The sequence below is a fragment of the Zootermopsis nevadensis genome, unplaced genomic scaffold (assembly GCF_977971745.1).
Source record: "Zootermopsis nevadensis isolate Lab colony 2312 unplaced genomic scaffold, Znev_1.0 Znev_ptg000003l, whole genome shotgun sequence".
NCBI classification, from domain to species: Eukaryota; Metazoa; Arthropoda; class Insecta; order Blattodea; family Termopsidae; genus Zootermopsis; species Zootermopsis nevadensis.
In genome coordinates, this window is record NW_028259135.1 from 8,424,069 (window position 1) to 8,448,873 (window position 24,805).

A 24,805-nucleotide genomic window follows, 5' to 3' on the forward strand; every position below is an offset into this window, starting at 1 on the left:
CTGTAGAAGTTGAGGTCACGTGATCATCGGCCGCGAGATCTCACGATTTCCGAGATATTTCAGGATGCTGTGCGCAAAGTTGTAGTTGTGATATGTTAATAGTGTTTAATTGTAATTGATTTTGAAACAGCTCACATCGTATAAATCCATTTGAAATTGCAGGCGACACATTGTTCTACGGCTTTTGCTTTGGTATTAAACATCATGGAACAGGTATGTGGAACCGATTTGGTACGGTATTATATATGCTAGGTTATATTTTTCTAACCTACATTACAGACACATTCATATGCTACCTTGGAAGTCCTGTAAACATGAGATAATACGTATGTATCGAATAAAGTGGGCACTTCGACATTGTTCGCCCCAAAAGTGCATTTATACAACATATCTTTAGATGATTGTCATGGATGAAATAACTCCTGCTGTTAAGTAGACCAAACTGCATTTTGGAGAGTATCAGTCTCTTCTTTTCCTACTCTGCTCCTCCATTCACAAAGCATAACCAAAAACTTAATACATTATGATTTTGCACTTCCAGATACCCAGTATTTTTACAGAGGGTCAGAAACATAACATAATTACAGAATATGGTTAGGATTGAAGTGCAAAGGCCCCCTACCCCTGCAGAGAGCATTTCCCTATAGAATGAACATATTCCAGTGTGATGGCTCATCCTTGTCAGCTTGGTTTCCAGACCTCAAATATGGAGAACTTCATAATTCAGAATTATGGCTACTGAAGTGAAATTCGAGAATGGATTGACGCACTGTTGTAGAAGAAGCTAATGACTGCTTATCTAGTCAAGGAATTCTCTGCTGCTAATGGAACAAGGCTTAGTATTAGGTTCATAAGACCCCCAATAGTGGTTGCATCTTAATGTTATCCTCAAAAGTGGTCTTTTGCCTTCACTAACACATCCTCATTACTGCTGTTGTCAGGATCTGAAGACCAGGATTGACCAGGCATGTCACACTGCTGAGGAGTTCACCAAGCTGTATTATGAGAGTGTGGACAAGAGACGCCACGTGAGTACTGTCATGTCAAAATGATGAATATTTTACACCAAGGATGTATAACAGCAATATTTGCTTGTTGCAGCTGATGTCAAGATACTATTTGGACTCAGGGGTCCTTGTATGGAATGGAAATGGAACTGTTGGCAAGGACTTGATACAGAAGTTTTTTGAAGGCTTACCACCATCAGAGCACACACTAACATCTCTGGATTCTCAGCCTGTTCTTGGTAAACTGCTTCATCATTCTGCAGAAATGTGAATGTTGGTCAGAAAACTTGTTATCCTGACTGAAATTGCTATAGCTTACATCAATCTCCCTCCCCAAGGCATATGCATGCAGTCCACACGTCTCCTTTGAATCCCTTCCTGCTCACTGGCTTAACCCCTACATCATTAAGTAACATATAAATTGGTCAGTCTGTACTCCAGCACAGGGGTGAGCAAAGTAGAGCTTGCAAATAGTACAGTCCATCCTGCAACAATATTAATACATAATTAATACCAGACCTTTATAAGTCTTTAGTTTAAAATATATTGCTGTATGTAGAGAAAGTGCCTATCACAAATATCAAAAGGTAACACATTTTCTTTAACATGTACCTAACACTTTGAGGACCTTCAATTTTCTATCGGTGCCCAGAGGTTGTTAAAAAAAATGGAAAATAGCAACATGGTTACTGTTTTGTCTTCAGATTTTGGTAGCTGAAAGTAATTTTAAATTAAACTTGGCATGTAAAATAATTTTAAATGCTGAACAAATTTCATAAAATACACACACACCTTTTGTTTAAATTTTTGTGAAGTTTGATTTGAGAGGTCAAACACCAATAGTTTTCCAGTTTGCCACTGTACTTAATGGCTCAAGTGAACGTTCATGGCATCGTTTATTTCAAGTCAATTTCCATACGCCTGCTCCCTGAATATGCGGCCGTTTGTTTGCTAGCATGAACCACAAGCTAGAGGAAAACAAGAAACAAGACATTAGGGTAATAGTATGTACGCCACTTGCACGATTTCATTAAAGTATTAGTCATTAGAGGATTGCCTTTCGTTACCTGGGCTTCAGTAGGTCATGTTGTGAGCTGTAATTTTGTTCAGGTTGTGGGTTGTGACACCATGTAGCTTTGTAAGTGGTTACCAATGTATGTTCCTCTAAAATAATGGAAACCTCTATAGTACTACCCAGTGTCAAGATGTCTTTTTCTCACAGTTTTCTTTGAACCAAAGTGGGACTCTACATGCCCAGAGACCTCTGCAAGGCACAAGGTTGAACACAACATGTTTTATTTCAGATGCAGCTGTGGCCAATCAGCTGACATTTCTGATTCTTGTGTGTGGATTTGTAAAATATCAAGAGAGGGTTTCAGGGCCATTCCAGCAGAATTTTATGATCACGGCTCAGGGAGACAAATGGAAGATCGTGAGCGACTGCTTCCGCCTGCAAGAACCTGTGACGTACGTATACAAGAGACGAGCGTGTGTTAGTTACTATAGTCTGTGGGATACAGGTTGGGGGTTATCCTAGACACGAAGTTTTCTTTCTTTGGAGTAACCTGTTAGGGAGCTGTGAACAGGAATGAGGGCCCTCCAACCTTATCTCACAAATTTAAAAACAATATTCATTTGTGTTCCATCTATTTCATGAAATGCAATGTTTACATTATTCACTTTTCTTTTCAGGTTGTGACTGGAATGCTGTATACATTTATGATGAAATATTTATAAAGCTGTTAATAAATTTTACAAACCACTGACAATTCTTGTGGCATGCAAGCTGAATACAAATGCTACCATGTACAAAAATACAGACTACTCAAGAAACATTTTATTGATTAAAAAAAATACAGTCATAAAAATTTAACACATGCAATTATCAATTTTTGTGCAAATACAGCCCTTGATTTAGAACTTTGGACTTTGTTGGCAGTAAAATCACGGTTAAGCAAGTGTACACAGATAAAAAGAAGGTACCACCAGCCATAGAACTAACCTGACTTTAAATATCTTTTTCAACCCCTCGGCAGAAATAAGGATACACAAAAGAACATGGAAGACCAAACACATTACTTACATTCATTCAGTACAAAAATCACATTTCAAGCTGTCAATAAGAATGGATGGATGACATATGAAACCCACAACTCCCCGTGCCTCCAATCAACATTATGGCGTTTCCTCAGGAGGAAGTGGCAGTTCAGGGTATGGCTCATTTGCAGAAGGCTGTGGGGGAAGAATACCTCCTACAGCTCCCTCCTCATGCTCTGCCCCCTGGACTGCTGGGGCAGGAACAGGGTTGCCACCAGCATCGAGTTCCAGAACAGGGTCAGCTGTTGCTTCAGCCAAGTTTGTCACTGACTTGGATTTGACACACTGCATCAGAAACAAGGCAAATCAACGTTACCACCGACAACAGACGCACCCACCTCAGTCACCCTGATTATCGCTTGTGCTACAATGTGACTTCTAATTACCATGCAGGACACTTGTAGTTGTTGAATCATAATTTCTTACTTAGAAGGTGAACTTTGATACAGGTAAAAATGACATGGCAAACACAACAAGTCCATGCACCATCAAGATCCCGAAGACCAACATCAACATCTTCACCACCTCACAGAGCTTATAAAAGTTTACTTGCTGTAGCCTATACATCTACCTGAAAGTCAACATGTCTGCTCTTGGCCTCCTCCTTTTCCCATGACATGTGTATGAATGGCCTCTGCACATAGTTGTAGATCACCTCCGCTCGTCCACCCGCCCTCTTCTTGACCTTCTCTTTGTAAGTTGGGTACCCCTCTATTCCAAGACGGATCTTCTTCAGTCCACGCTCCTTCATAACTTGTTTGGCCACATCCCGATTTTCTATGTACTTAAAGAATCTATACATTGCAGTGCTATTAACGGCTGAAAATCAAGACAAACTTTTAATCAAATATAGTCCACTGAGGCACTGTGCAGACAGGTGTGTGGTTTGTTTAGGAGATGCAACATCTTCAATTTCAGTATATATTTATTTATTATTTCAGTCTATACACAAACTTAGTTTTTAAAATGTTGTTGTTAATAATAATGAACAACTGACCAAAATATGCAAAATACTACGAAGATCAAAAGGAACACCTACAAAAAAGAAATCTACAAATACAAAACAAATAAATCAATAAAAGCTTGCATTAATAAATATATATTAGTTTTAAAGATGAAAATAACAACAAAAAAACCTGAGGATGATGCAATAGCATCGAAACATGTCGTAAAATATAAGCGCTGAAATGTAACATCGAAATAACGATGAAAAGCGCTAAATTTTAATTTTAACAACAACATTTTAAAAACTAAGTTTGTGTATAGACTGAAATAATAAATAAATATATACTGAATTTTAACACAAACATGACGCATCTAAACTATAAAATCTTCAATTTCATTGATGTCGATCTTCGGGATTGTAATGCCACGTACACTTGTATGTAGATACTAATATTTCAGAGGATTGTTCGGCCTCCGTTTGCCCTAAAGGTGGAGGCAGTATGGTTCTCCGAAACATTGGCATCTACCAAAAATCCCACAGAACCTTGGAGCCCAGACAACAACACTGCCTGCTGTGCGAACCTCAAATATAATTTTGTACTTAGTTTCCCATGCGTACCTCTTCTTCACAGTCACCACAGTGAGTTAAGTCCTCTACGAGTATATAGTGCATGCCAGGGCCTGTACAGCCCCACAGTGCAAGTGCGTGTAATGTATTGCATGGGCACATGACTAATACAATCTGTTACAATTTTTTGGGCTTATCTACTATCATGTTTGTCTTAAAATGCAACATTACCAAAACTGGTTCTTTCATCTTTAACCATTAGGCATGCTAATCCGAATCGGCTATCTCAGTGCATTTTAAGAAAACCGATATGTTGGGCAGAATCCAATAAATTACAGTTGTGTTACATCTTGATCAGAAACATTATAAATAATTTCACCTATACAGTTGCTTATTTCTTTGCCAGAAAGTCACAGACACTTAGAAACTGTATATAAAATAAGCAAACAAACAAACTATTAAACACTATAAAAAAGACACTAGTGCCATAGAACTTTTTATAAACTGTATGTTTGCTTCTGGACTACGGAACAAGAAAACTGATACTCACTCTGGGAGTACTCCTCCCCCATCTGAGGTGGGTACTCTTCATCCCAGTCGACAACATCATCATCCAACAGAACGACAACATGGCACTCGCGATCGCCTCGCTGTGCCGAGTTCACCATCAGTGGAAGGATCAGCTCCTCGAGGAACACTTCAAACTGGCAGCGTGCCCCTTCGTTGGAGAGCTCATGCAATAAGCCCCCTGCAACATCCAATTATTTTTAAGGACTGTCACAATTATGTTATTAATGTCTCAGAAGTTTACTTCATTGCAAAAAACAGTTTTCACTAGCATGCATAAATCAGTTGATATGTAAGTAACCCCTCCCCCTGCTCTGTCTAATTTTTGAGCATGGCACCACAGACTCAAAATGCTGATGTGAATAGTGCAGCACGGGCAATACCGTACTTCCCTTGTGTTTGCAGCAGACTTAAACAGTCCCACGAGTGCATTTGGAGAATTGGAATGTTATAAGAATTTGTAAGCACGGATTCCTCTTCACCAGACAAGACAACCCCGATCACTTTTATTTCTACAACCAAGCTATGGCTTTACCAAATTTTAATTGCCTATACTCTCTTAAGGGGAAAAAAGATTTTGGTTAATGTGATCGCCATGCTGTGTTTCTTTTACCCATTTCAACTTCTGAACCACATGACTGATTTTCACAATACTCAGAGTGAATATTATGTCATGGGATATGCGCACACATACGTGCCACAGAATACCGCACGGGGACAGCTCATGAACACACCTGCATAGTCAATATGAAGTACTGTTTAAGAGTAAACCGTTATAAACGTGGCAATGACGCAGAACTAACGGGTTATATCTGAAAAATTTAATGTGGATAGCATTGGTATTTAAGCAGTTACTTTTCCAAAAATTAAAAGAAACTAGTATCTTGTAACATACTTACAACTGTGAGCAATAACAAAATAATGTGACGCACATCAGATTTGACTGAATGGTCACCTTTGCAAACCAATTCTGCTAGTGGGTTATATATAAACTTACATTACCTAAACATGACAATAATAACACAAAATATGTAAAACTATAAATCTATGTATTTGGAAAGTGGGCTTTATGGATTATGCATGAAACTCCTTGTTGGTAACTGGTATAAAATATTATAATTCAAAGTCAGTTCCGTTCAATATTAAGTAATTAAAATTAGTAAAGACCAGCAAACTGAGTGCAACTACAAATACCATAACAACCAAAAAGCCATACTCTGCAACACTGAAATTCTACACTAGAATGAAAAAAGTAACACATTCTATTTATGCCACATTTAATTTTCATAAGTGTGTTTAAAGCACTTACGGAGATTCTGGCACTTGACAGTTTGAGCATCAAATGGAACAAGCAGATAGTCGCACGCCTCTCGCAGTTCTTGCACAGAAACTGTAGGGGGGCACCTTATCAAACCGCCTTTGTAATACTCCAAGATCGAACGAAACACTGTGGCGGAGATCCCGTCGGCAACTTCATACTCCCCACGCTCGTTCGGGTGCATGAAGTCCATGCCAGAGCTGAACATTCTGTATGGGTAAACAGTAACTGGTGTAAGCCCGTGAAGGGAATCAAAAGACACATCACAGCAGCACGCGAATGACATACCTGCCAAGCATCGTATTTGGGTGTGCAGTGAACAGCGCAGGGTCTAAGATGAATCGTGTGTTGTCCACCACCAGAGTGACACGCTCGTCACTCACAGGAGAGACAGTCATGTTAGAAGATGGGTCTGTGTCCCTGTTCATCTGGTTCTTTGCTGGCCCAAGTGAGTGGTGCTGCGTGCGGGACCTGCGTCACAACGCAAAAGACACGTTATGCCTCAATCGAAGAAGTACAAACTGCTACCAGTCATTGCCCGTGGCAAACTTGCCTGTTACGAGGAGCAATGTTGAGGGACTGCTTGGGTGTTGCCACAAGGTGTGGTCGCTGGTCATTTGGACCACCTCCACCTTGTCTCTGGACCAAACATGGCTTTGGTTTTGATGACGACCCATAACTGAAACATAACAAGATGGCATGACACTTGTGATTTTTCACAGAAACATGCCAAAGATATCATTAAAAAATGCTGGAATACTAATCTAGAGGAATAAGAAGACTTGAAAGAACTTTTAGACAATATTCAACTAAAGGTTGAAACAGATCACTTTGGTCTAAATCTATGAAGTCATATGATGATGAAAATTATTATTACTGTTACTGTTTTGTAACAGTTCCACTGTTCAAGTATTAACTGTAAAATTCACATAAAAATAGAATAAGTATGAGGTTCTACAGCCTGTTAGTAATGCAATGCATGACTTCCAGGCTGCATACATCACAGGTACTCACTCAACTCCTGGGTACAGCAAGAAACAAGTAAACTGATCCCAATGTCACCTGCAAAGTGCTCAAACCAAACCTGAATTACCATGAACAGAGTGTCCCATCTGTCTGTCACAGAGAGAGAGGAGCTGGAGTAAGGAAAAGCAACCATCCTAATCAGCAGGCCAATCCTTAACCACTATACACAACTATTATCTACCCTAAAAATATTTAACACAAGCCGGCGACTACCAGCCTGTGCTCTACAGCATGGCAATAAGCTTGTAGACTTTGCAAGCAGAACAAAGGCAAACTTGGTCAATATTTTTCACTGTGAATAGTAGGTACATCTCCTCCTCTTTGCCACCACCCACATTACACTTTTTGCATTTCTCCTAGGGATGAACAGCTGGGACCCAGACTACTGCATTTTTATTCACACAATTCCCAATACATTCTTGTTAATAAGCACTCATTATAAGCAACCAGTACTCCTCTTACCTCATTCTGTTCTTATGGTAAACCCTCCTTCTCCTATCATCAGAATCGTGGTAATCCTCAGTATCACTACTGCTGTCCCGGTCATATGAATGACGATCCTTGGAAACAGACATGGCACACCTCGAGCTGTTCAATGAAGACTCAAGGTAAGTGCCAGCGAGTTAGACTTCTGACTGTGGTTTCAGTCCCCCACTCTGCCGTGTTCTGATACAAGTTCATTTGGACTGACTTTGTGAGGTTATGTTGGGTTACCTCTAAGGGGACCCAAACCACATTTGACAATTTTACACTTGTAATTGGATGATTCAGAAGCCAATGAGTGAAAGTCAGTAACAATAATTTTATTCTGTTTTGTGAGATACGTTTTTAATGTTATTAAAAACTATCTTATGCCAATAACAACCAAGTTATTAAGCAACATTCATCATAAAATATCTTTGTAGCGACCTCTAATATTTATGTCATATAATAACAAAATGTTGTTTTTGTTTTCTGTGATAAGTTCACTGGCCTCTGTAGCACCCAACTATTAGCCTTCAAATATGTAAATAATTGATATTGTCACAATACCATCTACGTCTATAAACAGCATAACTTCAGAAAAGCTGTTCCATGTAAGACTCACTGTCATGTTCTTTGGTAACCAGTATAATAATGTTTTACTGAGAGAGAAAAATGGCATGGAGAAACCCATGACAGTATGAAAGTAATCACACTTCAGGCACATGGTATGTAGTGTGTTGTAACAGGAGTCAAAGATTTCAATAGATCATAAATTGAGTTTGCTGTTTCTTATTTGTTGTTTTGATAGTATGATATGTTTGACACTTAAGTTGCCATTTGAGTTGGCAGATTCAAAGGCGGGTCAGGAAGGTTAGTTAACAGTCTTTCATGCTAAGGCTAGCAATGAAGCAACTAGTAAAACAATCAATTTACTGTTAAGTTGTTCCCAAGTACGTCTGTACTTCGTGAAGTAAACACATAATGTGGAAAACAATTTCAAGTTACAAATCATTCTGGTCTTCCGATTTTGTGCCACAAACCAACATAGTCAACATGTGCCAAATTGTTCAAATATACTTACATGATAAAGGCCAATATACCACAAATTACTGTTAATTTACAATTTATACCAACGTTCAACAATAATTTTTTAATACAAAGGATTTGTATACGAATGTTTTACGTACAATCAACTAGTGCGTATTTAGATCTAAATACTTACGCAAATGTATTTATACAATAAAAATTATTTTCAACACTTCTCAATTTCCTAACCAATCCTCTTAAACAAGAAGAAAATAAATATGGATACAGTTTAACCTCATTATTCCTCCAATTCACATCTTTCATTCATAAACAGAATGAAAACAGCCGAAAGCGATGAAAAGCATTCACGTTTTAACGATCATCCGTGCTCGCAGATGACAAATTCATGGCTTTCAGTACTAGGTATGCTAGCAGCTATGAATTACTCTCTGTGACAGAATTGCCAATATGCCTGCTTTGTTTTCCCTACGCGTATTTTTAATCGGTCGAGAACGAAAGGAAAAGACAGTTTTATTTTGCTTTGAATTGAAACAAATGTAGATATTACCCTTATAAATAATAAAATTATATTAATTACTATTAAACACGTCATAGAGGCATACAGACGGCGTGGCAGTAAACATTCACGCTTTCTCTATGTCAACACTAGAAGGAATCAAAATCGAATAAACATTTCCACTTACATTTCTCATTCACCAGTTGTCTTAAAATTATTCACAATGCAACAATCTAGACATTTTGCGTGATATTTTCCACAGTGAAGTTTGGTAATAAGTCCAGATGTGTACTGCTGACACATTTATGGGTGGTTATTTGCTTGGTGTCAGTCCTTCCAGAACAATAACGCTGCTCTAGTGTATGCTGACCCGTAATTTGTATCTCCTGCTCACACGAAGAATGTGTGGAGCTTTACCTCCCACACATATTCATGGTCTGCTGCATAATTAAGCACATCACAAATTTTGACCTTTACTTGCTCTTAGCTTCAGACAATCCAAGGGAAGTGTGTCAACTTAAAAGGAATAAAACATCACAATGATCTATGCTTTAATTTTATTCATTTTTGTCTTTACATAGCATTTTATTCTAATTTGCTTGTATTTTTGTGAAAAAGTTTTGTTTCATTATCAGTTTCTAGTTACTTACCCAATAATTTATTCAGAATGTGGATAATGATGGGCCCCCAAATAATTTGAACCCACTTTCTGGCTCACATGCAAGAGGTTTGTCAACAACATATCAAACATCAGCTGTCACTTACCCACTTCTTTGCATCAACCTAAAACAATTCTGTAGGACACAATAATACTGTATTTTCAAAATAAAGGAAAAGTAAAATAAAGAAAGGGTTTTGGGTTACAATAGAAGACCGTCACCAACAATTTCTCGCAACTTGCATTACCTTCGTTACTCAAACAAACTTAGTATTTTCTCATAAAAAAACATGATAGGGAAAATAGAAGAATAATTAATTGCCTTTGGTTATGTTAGTATACCAATAAAACTCCTCCCTAACCTCTCCATGTGTGGCCACGTGACATTCTATTTCATGTCAGTTATAAAGACTATTATGACATTCAGGTGGCAAGTAAACTGTCGTGGGCAATTCAACGAAGCATCACACACAATGCGCTTATGAGATGCACAAACTCTTATTGAAATATTATTGATTTCTTTCTTTCTAACAGTGGAATATGAGACAGTTATAAGAACATAATAAACTGTGTCGCTGTACCAAGTACCAATGTCTGTTCACGTTGAAAGCAAAACGTCCCTCCTCTTTGTGGACTTCGCAGTCTTCAAGTTACAAACACAGGCCAATTACAAGTTCAGTCTTTGCAGAACACACATGCACCGAAATACGTACGGACAAACACAGAAACACTCCATCCACTTCCACCTGTCAGAAGAATACTTTACAGTTAAATTATGCTAATAAAAATACTTCTGAAGATCACACTCCATTCTTTAAGAGACACATACACTAAAACCCTGTTGTTTCCTCGTGTTGTAATGGATTATGAACAAACGCAACAAGAAACTACCCAACAACCTTCCAGCAAGAACCAATCTGAATGTGGGGAGCTGCCAACCTCTTAATACATGGCTAAAATAAACTTGCACATTTTGGCAATCAATTAGTTTTTATTCCTGTTTTTGCAGGTTCTCCATCCACACTGTACAGTATGACCTACAACAAATAAATAAAATGAACGCACGCTCTCTGGATTACCGGGCACCATCACCAGCGTTTCCCATTTGTTACATTATCATCAGCGACATGTGATGATTGCTGGCGGGCAAACTGGGCAATGGCAAGAGCATTTTACTTAAATTTCACAAAATTCTTCGCTTTACTTTAATATAACTCAACTTTGCAGTTGTTCTGCGTGGATGTCACGTCTTTCGGGAAAAAAGACATGCGTCTGAACATTTTACGACAAAGATGTCTGGGCACAAGAAGGAAGAAACAGGTTGCCACAGGAGCAGCTTCATGATTTATGTAGGACTAAACCGCGACTTTCTCAGCTTAGGGCAGTTCTGGCTTCAGTCTGTGTCCATGATGGACGACGTGCCCTGCGTGCTGCTGCTGCCGCCACTCGAAAATGAGCTGCGACAAGTGTCCACCGCCAGAGCACTGTCGGGGATTACCACGAGCTCCCCCTTGGCTGGCTCTCGCACGCAACTGGCCAGGAAGCCGATCTGCCTATTTGTTCCCTCCTCCGACGAGACCTGTGGCTTCTGCTGCCGGCTGCGGCCGTCTTTGTCCCGACGGGGGATCCCCAGAAGTCTGCGTGCCTCGCGCTGAATGCGCCGGTTGCGGTACGGAAAGAGGCAGGGCGAGACGAGGGCCGCGGACACCAGCAGCGTGACGCTTGCGTAGTGCACGTACCGTGGAACGTGCGTGAGAGTGCGCAGGCCCAGAACGGTGACGTAGGGCAGCCAGCACACGAGCGCCATCACGATGACGAGGGCCGAGACCCGCGCTGCTCGCGTCTCCTCGCGGTACAGAAACATGCTCGCGTTCGAGACGCGGCACTTGTGCGATCCGGTGGCACTTGCGATGGGCCCCGAACCCGTTCTGCGCGTTCGCTTGCTGTTCTTGTGCGCGGCCGAGTAGATGCACACGTACATCCACAAGATGGCGAAGAACGGCACGAGGAAGACCACGGCGATGAACACGGCGGCGAAAGTGGACCGGTAGTCGAAGTGCTCGCTCCATTCTCCCGCCCCGCGCAGCACACCGAGCAGACAGGCAACACTCCACGCGGCCAGCATCAGCCCCACGGAGCGCGCTTTGCTGATCCGCGCATGGTAGCGCAGAGGGTCGACCACGGCACAGTATTGGTCCAGCGAGATGAGAAACACGGCCAACACCGAGGCAGCGCACATTCCCGCGGTCACACCCTCGCCGACAGGGTGCTCGATGGCATTCAGCAGTGCCAGGGGCAGGAGAACGGAGGTCGACACCAGGTTCGTGCACAGCAGGTTCACGACGAATCTGTTGGACAGCGTCCTCAGGGCAGGTCGTCTGTACAGGACGAGCAGGACTGTGGCGTTGGCTGCGGTCCCTGTCAGGAAGATGAGCGCCAGGACAACCTCACATAGCAGCACGTCGTCCATTCCATCCGCACGTCGCACCTGCAAATTAGAAGATGCGTTAGTCCGCTACTGCCGTAACCTGGCAACGGATAGTTAGCGCGGTCAATGGTAGATGGCGCAGCAATGAAGCGGCGTGTCGCTTTGGCTTCCGGCAATGAACACGTGGCGCGTCACGATCGCTCGCTTCTCTGATTCACCGCTGTTACATGCGGACAGACATTCCGGAGCCAACGGGCGCGGCATCAGAGTCGTCCGCCCGCCCTCACTCTGTCCCTGCACACGCCGTACAGAAAATGCCAGGCTACAGTTCAGCTGTCGAACATCCTCCGTGAAAAAAGTGAAAGCACAATAGTGAGATCCCGTCTGCGACCAAGTGTGGGCACTTCCTGCAGAACCAAGCTCGGACTGAGCAAGGCTTGGTCTTCAGAACTTCAGTCGTCGGTCTCGTGTAACAGGAACTGAAAGTATTTCAACAAGAAACACGTTTCGGTACGGCGAACGCTTAAAGAATTACAAGGACAAACAATTTAGTGCCATTTGATTATAAAAAGAGAGAGAGAGACGCGAATATACGACAAAAGAATATGACGCGCTCCTGAAACACGTGAGAGCCAGATAAATGCCTAAGCTCAGCGTCCAGCACTCACTACGTTGTGGAACGACGTCGTTAAATCCAAAAACAAAATAATCTGAAAATGTGGAAACTACTACTGTCCCAGTGCCCGCACAAAGGGGCTCAGCCACGCCTCTGAGCACCGCGAATGAGTTTGGTGCACCGAATGCGGTCTCAACTTCTGTGGCATTTGCCGGGCGCTGATTTGGGATCTCAGATTCGAGAATCTTCGCTCATTCCCTGGGCGAGATCCAATTTTCTCTTCCGACCTTCAGCGATTACAAGCACGAATAAAACAAAAAATGATTAAATGGAGTGCGATCCTAATTTAAACGCTGACAGTTTCACTGGTGGTCAGAAAATAACCAGCTTTTTATGGAACCACGATTTTTCATCACAGCGATCACAACAGCCCGCCACTGGTTCGTATCACGAGTCTGTCAAATCCTGACCATATCCTCACCCCACTTTAATATTATCCCTCCATACACGCATGGGATTTCTCAACTGGCATCTTTCCATCAGGTTTTTCGACAAGCAATTTAGAATGAACTTCTTCTCCATGCGCGCTACATGCCCCGTCCATCTTATCCCGATCGGACCGACTTCACAGTATCTTGTAAACAGTGCGGATTATGAAGCTCCTCATCTTGTACTTTTCTCCGTTCCCAAACTCGCGTTAAGGGCGAAAGACCAAGTTCACGCCCAAAGGAAACAGCGGCCCCTGAATGTAATTTTCAAAAAATATGACCCGGAAGTTCGGGAATTTGACGGACTGAGTTACTACTCCCGTCTGAACCTTCACGATGGAAGCGGTATGTTCCTCCGAGACGTTAAGTCCACGCAGCCTTACAAGCATTAGCGTAAGGACGGAAGGAGCGTGAAGCAGAACAAGAGTTGAAATGCCTTGACTCGGGGCGCCAAGCTACAACTCTGCTTTCGCTGGAACCTTGTGGTGTCCGCTTCGAGTCCCGACGAGGGCGGGCCGTCCTGTTTCCTGCCAACGGGGGTCCGACCTACGTTAATTTAAAAACGCCAGAAAAATTTTGGGTTCACGTGTGCCAACGCTGCACCAACCGGAAATGTCACGTGTCGTTAAAGGAACCACGGGAAGACATTTACCCACAAAACCTGAGGACAGTGGCGGAGGAAGAGTCGAAATGAGGCGCGTCCGCCACTGATAAATGAAAACTCTGTTGCCACGGGCCGGATCTAAACTCCGCACTGAAAGATCTGAAGGAAAATACAATTGTGTGCGTTTGGAAAACACGAAGAACATCCATTCACTACAAGGTCTAGACATTTTATATTTTTGTCTCAATTTAATCGCTCAGACCATCCGTTCCTCTCTTTCTTCTCGCATCAGTGGCCAGAGATCCTCTTACCTCCCGATGTAGCGTTCAGTTCGAAATCGCTTACAGGAAACTTTTATGAAGTTCGGCGAACGCGAAGGCCAGCTTCATCGTGGGGAGGGCGGGCGGGCACACGAGTGAATCCTGATGAATGGCCCAATTACTTACGAACTGTTAAGGTACAATTTGGCTGCACGCGACAGAGACAAGCGACCGAGGCAGGCGACAGAGACGGGAGACGGACACATCGCAGCTTGTCGCCACACACTTTTGAGGTGACGACCGAGACATGCGGCAAAGTGTTTGTTTTCTTTGTTTTGTTGAGACATACGTGCACATATTCTGTGAAAAATGAGTACAAAAATGCTTCTAAAAAGGTTACTCGAAGAAGAAGAAGAAGAAGATGATGATGATGATGTGTTGCTGTGTTATTTGTTGCGAAAGAAACAAAGAAAACCTATGAGTTCAATATTCAAAACCAGACGTGAAGAAGGATCTTTCTGTCGGTGGTCAGTGGTCGGTTTTCTGCTACTAATTCTACCAATTGCTCATCTTGGTCACCAGTAAATTTAATTTCTGCCATTATTTTACTCAACAACACACGTGCTGCCTGAGCCCGTCGCGAGACACTACTGGTCCGAGAGCGGTCTCCTGTGCTTTGTCTCTGTCGCCTGTCTTTGTCTCGCGCTCGTAATTTTACTTCATACGATTGTACAGAGAGCAGACAGGAAGCGACCAGTCTCGGTCTCGTAACTCTGTCGCCTGCCTCGGTCGCTTGTCTCTGTCGCGTGCAGCCAAATTGTACCTTTACAAATTATATCAACATGGCGACGACGCGAATTAATTAGGCCTTATGGAGTTAATGGCTCACGCCCTGTCCGACACCTTGCGTTTGTTTACTGCCATCGGAGAGAAGTTGTTTCCAGCTATTAATAATTCAGGGGCCATGACGTAACGTGGCCTTGTGGCCAGAAGCCGGTTCTCGCCCCACTCACCTGAGCCACTCGGCTGACTCTGACCTAGCTCCTGCTTCCAAAGAGACCACTTGCACGAATTCAAATCGGACGCGTCGATGCTCATCTTCTGGGTTGTTAACAAAGTTTCGGCTCAACATATTGCGTCCATCTTCAGGGCTGAGGTCCACAAGGCGTTACAACCCAGAAGACCAATATGGGAGTCATAACAATGATTAATTAATAATGTACTGCACCAGAATTTGCCTGGAGGGGCTGAGAAAAACCACGGAAACCCTCAGTCACTACAGGTCTCGGGGCGGAGATCCGAACCCCCGGACCTCCCGCGTAGAAAGCAGCGGTGCCAAACCAGATGTTGATCAAGTGTTCGGTGGTCCAGCCCCTCCGCCAATAGGATTCCGAGAACTCGTTAAAATGAACTGTTTGATATGACTGCCGCGCAGATGTCTCTGCTTTGCATCGTGCAGCCCCCGGATGAGCTTAATTTTCCGTATCAATTTTTCGTTATCGTACTTTATTATTCCCACCGACGGTGACGCAAATTTGGATTTTTCTTTTCTTCGATACGTGCAGAAAACGCGTACTGAACGGAAGCCGAGCAGGTAAATGGCGCTGCGGGGATCTCCTTGAATCAGATTACAAATCCTCGCTCGATACCATCAGAACTGGACGTGAGTCACAAAAATTATGTTTCTGTCCTTGCCTGATTTTTGTTAATACTTTTATCAGCTCGCAGATCCAGGTCAAAATCATCGCCATACAGCGCTAAACCCTGGCAGCGTAGAGAAAGCGAGTCACAAGGTGCCCACTCGCGGCCATTTTGCGCGCAAACGCCGATAATATAAGCCTCTGGCCCGAGTGATGCAGCCGACTTTCTTGTGTGTCGTAAGGAGGAGGAGGAGGAGGCCCCACGACCAGCCGACCTACCGTCCGAAACCACAAACGCTGAAGAAAAAGAAGAATTAGCATTGTTATTGCGCTCCCAGCTTTATGGCTCGCGGCACGTGACGGCCCGTGGACCGAGGAAGTTACCGTAACATAAAACCAAACCGGTTGTGCGACAATCCCGGCAGACATTAATCAGGATGAATTACGACCTCCAGATGGCGTTTGCGTAATTTAATAGGAAATGGCTACGGACGAAACACCTGGCCTCTCCGAAATTAAAAGGCTTCACGGCGGTCCACTCCGAATCCAAAGCCGGGCTCATTTTCGTGTGCAAGACAGCATGCGATGCGATTTTCCGTCACACGTTTCTTGATTGAAAATTAAGTTTCCCGATTTACTGAGACACGACCGCACTTACGGTCAGATCCTTCGTCAGCTTTCGTCACAACTCCGACAGCGACCATCGCCCTTCGTCGTTCAAACCAGAAGCAATCATCGGGCGAACAACGCGGAAGCAGGTGGCGACGAAAGAGACACACAAAACGCATTTATCACGTAAAAACAAGGGTGAAGGGGGAGGCGACCTCGAACCAACTTCCTCGTTCGGCGCAATCACAGTCGGTGGGATCGTCACGCCGATTGGACCCGCTGCCTGTCTGTGACGGGAACCGCAGAAATTCCTTCGATGTCTGGCAATGAAGGGGCGGACAACGAGACCTCGGTTTCATTAATTGCTTTCCGAAGCGAAACTTTTGCACTTGGTATATTTCATTACCGCAGAGAACAAGGTTTCTGGCCTAACACGTGGGTTTACACCGGCCACGACAACGAGGCTTCGGGAACCGAGTCACTACATGTTGTGCGCGACATTGTTCTACTCGGTTCTGCTGGGAGTCGACGTGGAGTTGGACCAGTTCTGATGCGAATGCGAAACTAAGAAAGGATGGCGTCGTACCACCTGGCACAGCGAGCTGTGTGGGTCAAGGTGTAGGGGGTCAACGACTTCTGAGGCGGGTGATCGCGTCTGCCCTAGCGACTTGCTTAACCGATACAAGACACAACCGCCCCTCGTCTCCGGACAGAGAATCGTGAGACAAAGACCCTCGGAAATGCCTGGCGACGAAACCAACAAATCAAAATTGGACTTGCACGAGGTCAGAGCGGACTGAATGCAGTTCCGAACATTTTGTAACCCGTCTGCTGTCTAGGAACGCAATTTTTGGCGTGGGGCGCGAAATATATTGTCTCTCGCGGTGCTTGAGGGCAGGGGAGGGGTGTGAGGAAGATGGCCACACAATCTGCGCTGTTCACAAAATACATTAAAGTGTAATGAGAAATTAATACAGAATTTTCAGTCGCTAAACGGAAAAGATGCTACCATTTCTGTGCCTTAGGCGTATATGGCAATTGACGTATAATATTAAAAACGAACCCAGAAGAAACAGGGTGTGAGCGCATGGACTGGGTCCGGCGGCGGGCTCTTTTGCACACAGCAACAAAAACGCATTCGGGTTCTGTGAAAGCGTGGAATTTCTTGCCCAGCTGACAGCGAGACTCGGATTTTCTGATGAACTCGGCTGAGGTCATGTGGGCCTTTCCTGACCTTGCGCGGGTGCGAAGTGCGGGCAGAACAAAGTTCAAACAAGTTTGTTGGTCGCTGGAAACGACAAAAGACGCTTAGCGATAACTCGCCCCCCCCCCCCCCCCCACACCAAAGGATAATCGCGTCCAGATGCAACGAACCGTGGATATCACAGAGCTCCACTTCTCTGCCGCCTTCATCTCTTTCGCACGCCCCGACATCCTCGTGAGGATTTCTCTTCGGAGGGCAAACGGCAACACTGCGTTCTCTCTCTCACCTTTATCTCACCCGTTCCAGGCAACAAAATTCTTCTTCCGCGGACTTTTCACAGAATTTTGTGAGACGCGGTACTCGGTACAGTCACTGCACAACTTTCACCCCACGATTTCTTGAGGTAAACTATCGAGGTCACCCGCTTCTTGAACTGGACGCCACGCGTCGCTGCTGTTCCCCACGCGATGTCGCCATGTTTACCGCGAAATCAGCGCCCGGGCCACAAAACACACAACCACACACTCCGACAGCTGTCTGACAACTGACTGCCGCTGACCGCAGTCACAGCTTCAGTCCGTCCCTCTTCGGACTGCTCCCGCCACCCCTCTAAGCAGTGAGAGAGAGGGAACGGTAGCTACAGAATGTTCCAAAAGTAGATTACCGAGCCACACGCTACAAATCAGGAGAGACACATGCGCCCTTTAGTCACGACCTCTGCATCTTCTTCCTCGTCGCCTGCCAATGCCCACGTGTCCCTCACGTGAACAATCTGTGCTCGATCACAGTTTCCTGCAACCTTTACGAGGCACAACGAGACCCCCATTCGTGCAAATCAAGCCAGTCAACGTGCGGGCATATTGAACACCGTCCTGAGCCAGATGAATCCAATACAAACCCTCCCTACGCCGCTGACTGGCAGGTGGATCGGGTACGGATCATGTGACCTGCGCTGCGCAGAGTAAACGTGTCTCTTCCGTGTTATTTCTGTCGAGGGATGACCGGCATTTGACAGGTTTGGCCACCAGCAAAATTTACCCACTTGTCACGCAATTTTCCCCCCTCTGCACTCCGTTTTCAAACACCTCAAGTCTTGCGTTCTTCCCTTAACCTGACAGACCAAGTTTCACACCCGTACAAAACAACAGGAAAAATGTTTGTTTTGTTGCGTGTACTTTACAAGCTTTCACAGAATTTGGGTGGACTTCTGTGCATCCTGCAACGGACGACGAGAGACAGACTCTCAGGGGCCGTGAGTGAAAATGGACTCGGTGAGTGCCTGAGTTTGGATGAGTGGAAAATGTCGAAAGGTGATAAAGAAATGGCCTGTGAATTGGTTGCAGCTGGCTCAGGAAACCGTAGTAACAGAGGACAACCGCGGAAAACGGAACGCTGGAAAAATGTATCGCTCAAAACATGGAAGGGTAAAAAAACGAGGCGCGTTTCATAATTCTTAACAGTCGTAATATACAAATCAGGTCAGAGCGTAGAACACTGAACTCCTCGAAAGCGATTACGTTGGCCCTCAAAAACAAAGGCTGCCCACAAATTCCGTTCACTAAAATAAAATGTGTACATATTGTGCTCAGTTATCGAAACTTACCGCTCTTCTAGCAGCGTCATTCTCCTCTCCCTGTCTCCGTGTGCAACGCAAAACTGTCCCTGAAGATGAGCCACGTGGTGCCTCGACTCATGAAGATCTTCGACTTGGCTCTCCTGATCCATAATTCTTTGATCGGCCAACCTAAGTTGATTCGACGAAAAAAAAAACCCACTAAATACGTAGAATCTCACTAAATTGCTGAATATGTGTAGCAGTGACGGATTCATTACACTGACAAACATGACATTTTAATGTTGTGTTGCAGACAATCGCTTGAAAAATATCCAGCGCTGCATAATCTGTTAAGTCGGGGCCGTACGGAGAGCTTCATGACAATCGGAAACAATGACAGTGGGTCCACACATTCGTGTCGCCTTGAAAGTCACTCAAGAGGTGTGCCATTGTTATACAAACATCCACTAACCAAATGTTTTACATTAAACGGCATAAATATCAAAACATACAAATAATTAAATATATTCTTGAACTACTTTGCGTCTGTTTACCTCTTTTTATCTCCGAATGGCCTTCGGCTCCTCTCGCTTCTTCTTACACTCAAAATCCCTTCCATCAGCTCCCTTTATCTCTTCAGGTCTTTGACGTAATTCTGCTGTTTGTTTCTTGTAGAATTCTACCTTTGGTTTCTATGTACCATTTTCCTTCAGCTCTTAAGGAAACAAATTTCCAATGTGAAAGAAAAGCTTCAGCCAGAACGCAGAGTACAAAGAGGCGCAGCTTTGCGCTTCAGCACAGTTATCAATTTACGGAATAAGGATAATTAAATTTAAAACACTGTCCTGAGGACCTAAGGACGATTAAGTGGCAGGAGGATGTGGATACCTGAGATTGTTTGAAATTTTACTGCATCAGTAACAACATTTCACCTGTCCACAACTTCGCGTGTGTTTCATGAAATTTCCGAGCTAGGACCTCAGTCATTCGCGTCCTAAATTAAAAAAAGCTGCGTACGAAGGTGATGCACGCATTACCACGTAAACTTAATTTATTCATCACTGTTAATGAAGACAACGAAAACTTTTTGTTTCGGACTTACGTGGCTGCAACCTCACGTTACTCTTTCTGCGACGATGTAGTGCGTCACAGTTCCATGTCAAATACGATTGGAAAAAAGAATCAATGCGCGCACAGTATTCATGCTTTGGCATAAAACTTAAATGGCGACAGTTATTGTATCACACATAACCTCAAACCCTTTTAAGCCGGGGAATTTTTATTTTCAATTACACAGTTGAGCCACCAACAAACAGCCTCTGAAGAAGGACGCTGATGCATGTAGCAGGAAACAGAAAATCCTCCTAGCGATGCGGGCAGCTGCAGACAAAGCGACTTCAAGGATGGCGAACACCTGCTGCTGTAGCTGTTCACACCGTGAACGGTCACCTTGGGCAAAACCCCGACTGCCGCCCGTTTTCCTGGTGGCTTTGTGTGAAAATGAATTCCCTCCTAACCTGAAAAATGGCGCTCATAAGAACGTAAACCCCGATAACTGACAGCCTTGTGCGCAGACACGTACTGACAACGCGTGATGCAACACTTCACACATTCGCCTTTCACGTCGGGTTACGTCTGTGTAAGCAACACCAATCGTCCTGCAGAAATGAACACGGCTGACTCTGCCACCGTGAGAACTACAAATCTCACCAATGGAGCACTGTTAATAAACAATCGCCAACCAAGAAAATTCGTATTGCTTAGACGCGTGAGTTACGATACCTTAACCTACAATTGCCACGCATCTTTCCAAAACATCGTGAGCAAAAAATCAATTTTCAAACTCTTATCAGCGGCTATAATAACAATTACAATGACCCTGCTGATAATAGAAGAATAATGGATTACGTGTAATAACATCAGAACCCGAAGTAATGTCAGTTGACCCTACCATTACCCAACATGCCAGACTGATTCACTTCTCTTTAATCACAGGTCTATGAAATAATAAATTATCACACAGCGACAAACAAATACAAAAATATACGAAAATATCACTCATCAGACATAATATTCTGTTCAGTGTAACCCTTCTTGAGAAGCTGACAGTCACTCAGCTGATACGGATGTTCCTTGCATTTCACGGAACACAAAGGTTGTTCACTAGGGCACACCAATAACACTTTCATAACCCAGTTGAATCCACTCAATATCCTCTGACCTTATTTCTTTAAATTTTAGTGCTGATGTGATGCAGTAGCATATTGCTATAGCATCAACGTCGATGTTAAAGCAGCCCTGTATACTGGGTTTCAAATCCTATAAGACAAGATTAAGATCTGCTCTTATGTTATCCTCCCATTTATGCCTCAATTTCCCATGTGGTGTCTGGCACTAATCTGCTAAGACGATTAACCTGCTGACGCAATACGAGTCTACGGACATGACCAATCCCAGAGCAGCTGTAAGGCAGTGGTCAACAGGAATCTACCAAAGGTAAGTAACCATCAAATAAATGTAGCGCACAAAACAAACTTTAACCACGACCTGTGCAAAGCAGAAAGCTCCACATTAGTAGAAATTACAACATCCGAGAACCACAGGAATTAAGCGTAAAAATGAAGAAAATAAATAGGAACAGTGGATAAGGATTCACAACAGCAGAATAAGATAATGCAAAAAATAAAATGCAGGTGCTTGATAATGATTCAGCTAATAATTCTCAATTTTTATTTGAAAAGGAAAATGTTACATGCTTGTTTTCAGGTAAATGTGTCTTAGATGAAGATACATTAGTTCACACTCCTCTACCTTCACTGCTGTGAGGACATGCCTGCGGGCCTTTTAACAAAAATGCTTCGTGAAAGCTCTAAAGCCAAATCACGATAAAAATACAATTCAGTCTTTCATGTGGCAGCAGTTGATAAAGTGTCATAACTGTGATCCATAGAATTAATTTCAACAGAAATACAAAATGTGCCTCTTACGTCTCCACGCGTGCCACGTTTGGCCAAATGTAAAGCATCGAAGTTTCCAACCGCTTCATATAAGCGAAAACAGATTTGAAGGACAAAGCCATAAAGCCACTTTATTGAGTGTCAATTCTTACAGGCACTTACTGGCATTTAGTTGTAACATAAACTACCAATTTGGCACTTGCTCTGCCCCATCTGACAGATCACTACGCCATTGCTATTTAAACTTTTACAACTTTCTCCATCTGCCTCTCAACAGCCCTGTGCTTGATTTTACTCCACAGAGAAGCGAAACTGAGTCTGTCCCAGAGCCGCCTCCACTGGCGAGCCGCCCAGCCGCCATTGCCGTCGGCCCACATGCCCAGTCCCCCCTTTTCAGCCTGATTTTCAGCCGCAAGGAGTCTCTTGTAGTACTTCATATACTCGGGGTCCTTCTCCAGCTGGAAGTCGAGTGCCGACACGGAAGCAAACCCCAGGGACACCAGATCCACACCCACATTTCCACATTTCTGCAAAGGGGAAAGACTGTTATGAATTGACTCAAAGGAAGAGGAGGTCAAACGATTATGAGATTTGTACATTTTGATAAATCATTGCACAAAAATGTGATAAACACAAGAATCTTTTGCTGTTTGAAATTTTAATCTTATAATTTCTGCAACAATATGATGGAAATACAGGATAATTACAAACCATACTTGACTGAAAGCCCTTAGACCAGTTTTACTGAAGGCATGAATGTACAACATACCCCAAACCACATCACACAGAAAAACTTCACATGCTCAACATGTGCCCCTTTTACAACACGGCAGACGTCCCATTGGTAGTCCACACATGCCGTCATCTGCATTTGGTGATAAAATTATTATAAACTTGCCTGTAAATCTTTGAAGTTTCATTCGCATAAGGTACAGGAATTGGCGAAGTGTGTGAAGCCACGCAGTGTACTAACCGTGTTTGCACCGACGATGCAGGAGACAGACTCGGGATTCACTTTGAGGAGAGTGAACCTGATGTTAGTCCCTACCACAACATGCTGCAGCCATGACGAACCGTTGTTGAGAATGTCCACACTAGATATGTGTACAGGAAGGCACTTTGTGGAAGACTGTCTCAACTGCCAGGCCACAACTGGGTGGTGATCGACCAGAAGCCGCAGAGGTGATGATCCAACGGATGTCTCCACACACACCACCTTACCACTCAGTGTCACGTGTTTCTCCAAGAAACTAGTAGGGATCTCTCGTGGAGATGTAAACTTTTTCAACTGCGACACAAACAAAGATTTTTCAAATGTTGTACATACTTGATCAACATTTTTTATTTTCAAAAAACAAAACATAAAAATTATACCATTCATTATGCCATATTTGAGGTTCTCACAGCAGTGAATATGCTGATGTTGGTCTTCCAGTTACACACCTATGAACAAATGAGGTATATCTCCATGTTCAGGAGGCAGTGTGTTCATCCGAAATTTCGGTATCTATCTGCAAGTCCGCAGTGTTACCATACAGAATACCAACACTGGTATCTACACTACCATACGAACCTCAAATCAAACGATACGACGCATTTTATGTTCTGTCGCATGGCAAAACGACGACGTGATTTACACGATAAATTATATTATACATGCGTTAAATCACGAATACTATGCAATCTCAAAAATCTAACCTGACGTATTGGAAAGCGAATGTCGTGTTGAACCTCACTTTATATCAAACCATAGTCTGACTCGTGTTAAAGTGCAGCCTAGAAATTTTAAAAACTTACCGGTCGCACACTTCGTAGAGCCACGGCCAACCCCACAATAGCCACAGAATAGATGCCATACTAGAAATCAGATGAACATCAGTATTATTGCAACTAAAGTTATGAGGAAAAACCATAGTCGAAACTTCATTATTTATACCACATGAACTCATCCGTCTCTCACTATGTTGGGTTAGATTCGTATAACACCTGACGTCTCTTTTATTACCCACCTGAACTCCCCTGATATTTCTTTCCATGCACACAGAAAATTTCTCAAACCAGTGACGTTCGTCATCCATTTCGCAGGAATAAAGATTATCTTCAAAATAAATTACCTTCCTGAGCTAATTTTGTATCGTAAACATTTGCATTTTATTTTCGGATCTTTCGACAATTTTATACCATAGAGTACCAACACACCGTCGCTGAAACAAGATTAACACATACTGAATCACAGAACAGTAACCTACT

At 43.3% G+C, this 24,805-nt stretch overlaps 4 protein-coding genes across 12 annotated transcripts; 1 reads left to right on the top strand and 3 right to left on the bottom strand.

Moving 5' to 3' along the window:
- Positions 1–73: 73 nt before the first annotated feature.
- Positions 74–2,880, top strand: Nxt1 (NTF2-related export protein 1). Its single transcript, XM_022080640.2, has 5 exons — positions 74–213; positions 942–1,028; positions 1,102–1,246; positions 2,312–2,474; positions 2,700–2,880. The coding sequence occupies exons 1-5, from the start codon at positions 205–207 to the stop codon at positions 2,704–2,706; spliced, it is 411 nt and encodes a 136-aa protein (XP_021936332.1). The 5' UTR covers positions 74–204; the 3' UTR covers positions 2,707–2,880.
- mri (BTB/POZ domain-containing protein mrityu) lies at positions 240–9,867 on the bottom strand. 5 transcript variants are annotated; one of them, XR_002545890.2, is made up of 10 exons: positions 9,216–9,432; positions 7,991–8,116; positions 7,056–7,181; positions 6,791–6,973; positions 6,494–6,711; positions 5,168–5,365; positions 3,676–3,923; positions 3,257–3,389; positions 1,800–1,975; positions 240–1,492 (listed from the first exon to the last, which is right to left on the bottom strand). XR_002545890.2 is itself a non-coding variant. In XM_022080629.2 (8 exons), exons 2-8 carry the CDS (start codon positions 8,101–8,103, stop codon positions 3,183–3,185), a joined length of 1,293 nt encoding a protein of 430 aa, XP_021936321.1. In that variant the 5' UTR covers positions 8,104–8,116; positions 9,724–9,867; the 3' UTR covers positions 2,638–3,182. The 5 variants fall into 5 exon arrangements, 3 of the variants coding, with proteins under 3 accessions (XP_021936321.1, XP_021936319.1, XP_021936320.1); XR_015533522.1 differs by having other exon boundaries at positions 3,091–3,389; XM_022080629.2 differs by lacking the exons at positions 240–1,492; positions 1,800–1,975; positions 9,216–9,432 and adding an exon at positions 9,724–9,867 and having other exon boundaries at positions 2,638–3,389.
- Positions 9,868–10,076: 209 nt separating this feature from the next.
- LOC110837941 (histamine H2 receptor) lies at positions 10,077–21,919 on the bottom strand. 5 transcript variants are annotated; one of them, XM_087342335.1, is made up of 3 exons: positions 20,701–21,919; positions 19,647–19,787; positions 10,077–12,682 (listed from the first exon to the last, which is right to left on the bottom strand). In XM_087342335.1, exon 3 carries the CDS (start codon positions 12,662–12,664, stop codon positions 11,588–11,590), a length of 1,077 nt encoding a protein of 358 aa, XP_087198461.1. In that variant the 5' UTR covers positions 12,665–12,682; positions 19,647–19,787; positions 20,701–21,919; the 3' UTR covers positions 10,077–11,587. The 5 variants fall into 5 exon arrangements, with proteins under 5 accessions (XP_087198461.1, XP_087198459.1, XP_087198460.1 ...); XM_087342333.1 differs by having other exon boundaries at positions 20,153–21,919; XM_087342334.1 differs by lacking the exons at positions 19,647–19,787; positions 20,701–21,919 and adding an exon at positions 18,330–18,590.
- Positions 21,920–22,295: 376 nt separating this feature from the next.
- On the bottom strand, positions 22,296–24,785 carry LOC110837942 (mitochondrial inner membrane subdomain organizer). The gene is made up of 4 exons (XM_022080637.1): positions 24,565–24,785; positions 24,353–24,412; positions 23,529–23,843; positions 22,296–23,082 (listed from the first exon to the last, which is right to left on the bottom strand). The coding sequence occupies exons 1-4, from the start codon at positions 24,631–24,633 to the stop codon at positions 22,795–22,797; spliced, it is 732 nt and encodes a 243-aa protein (XP_021936329.1). The 5' UTR covers positions 24,634–24,785; the 3' UTR covers positions 22,296–22,794.
- Between the last annotated feature and the right edge of the window lie 20 nt (positions 24,786–24,805).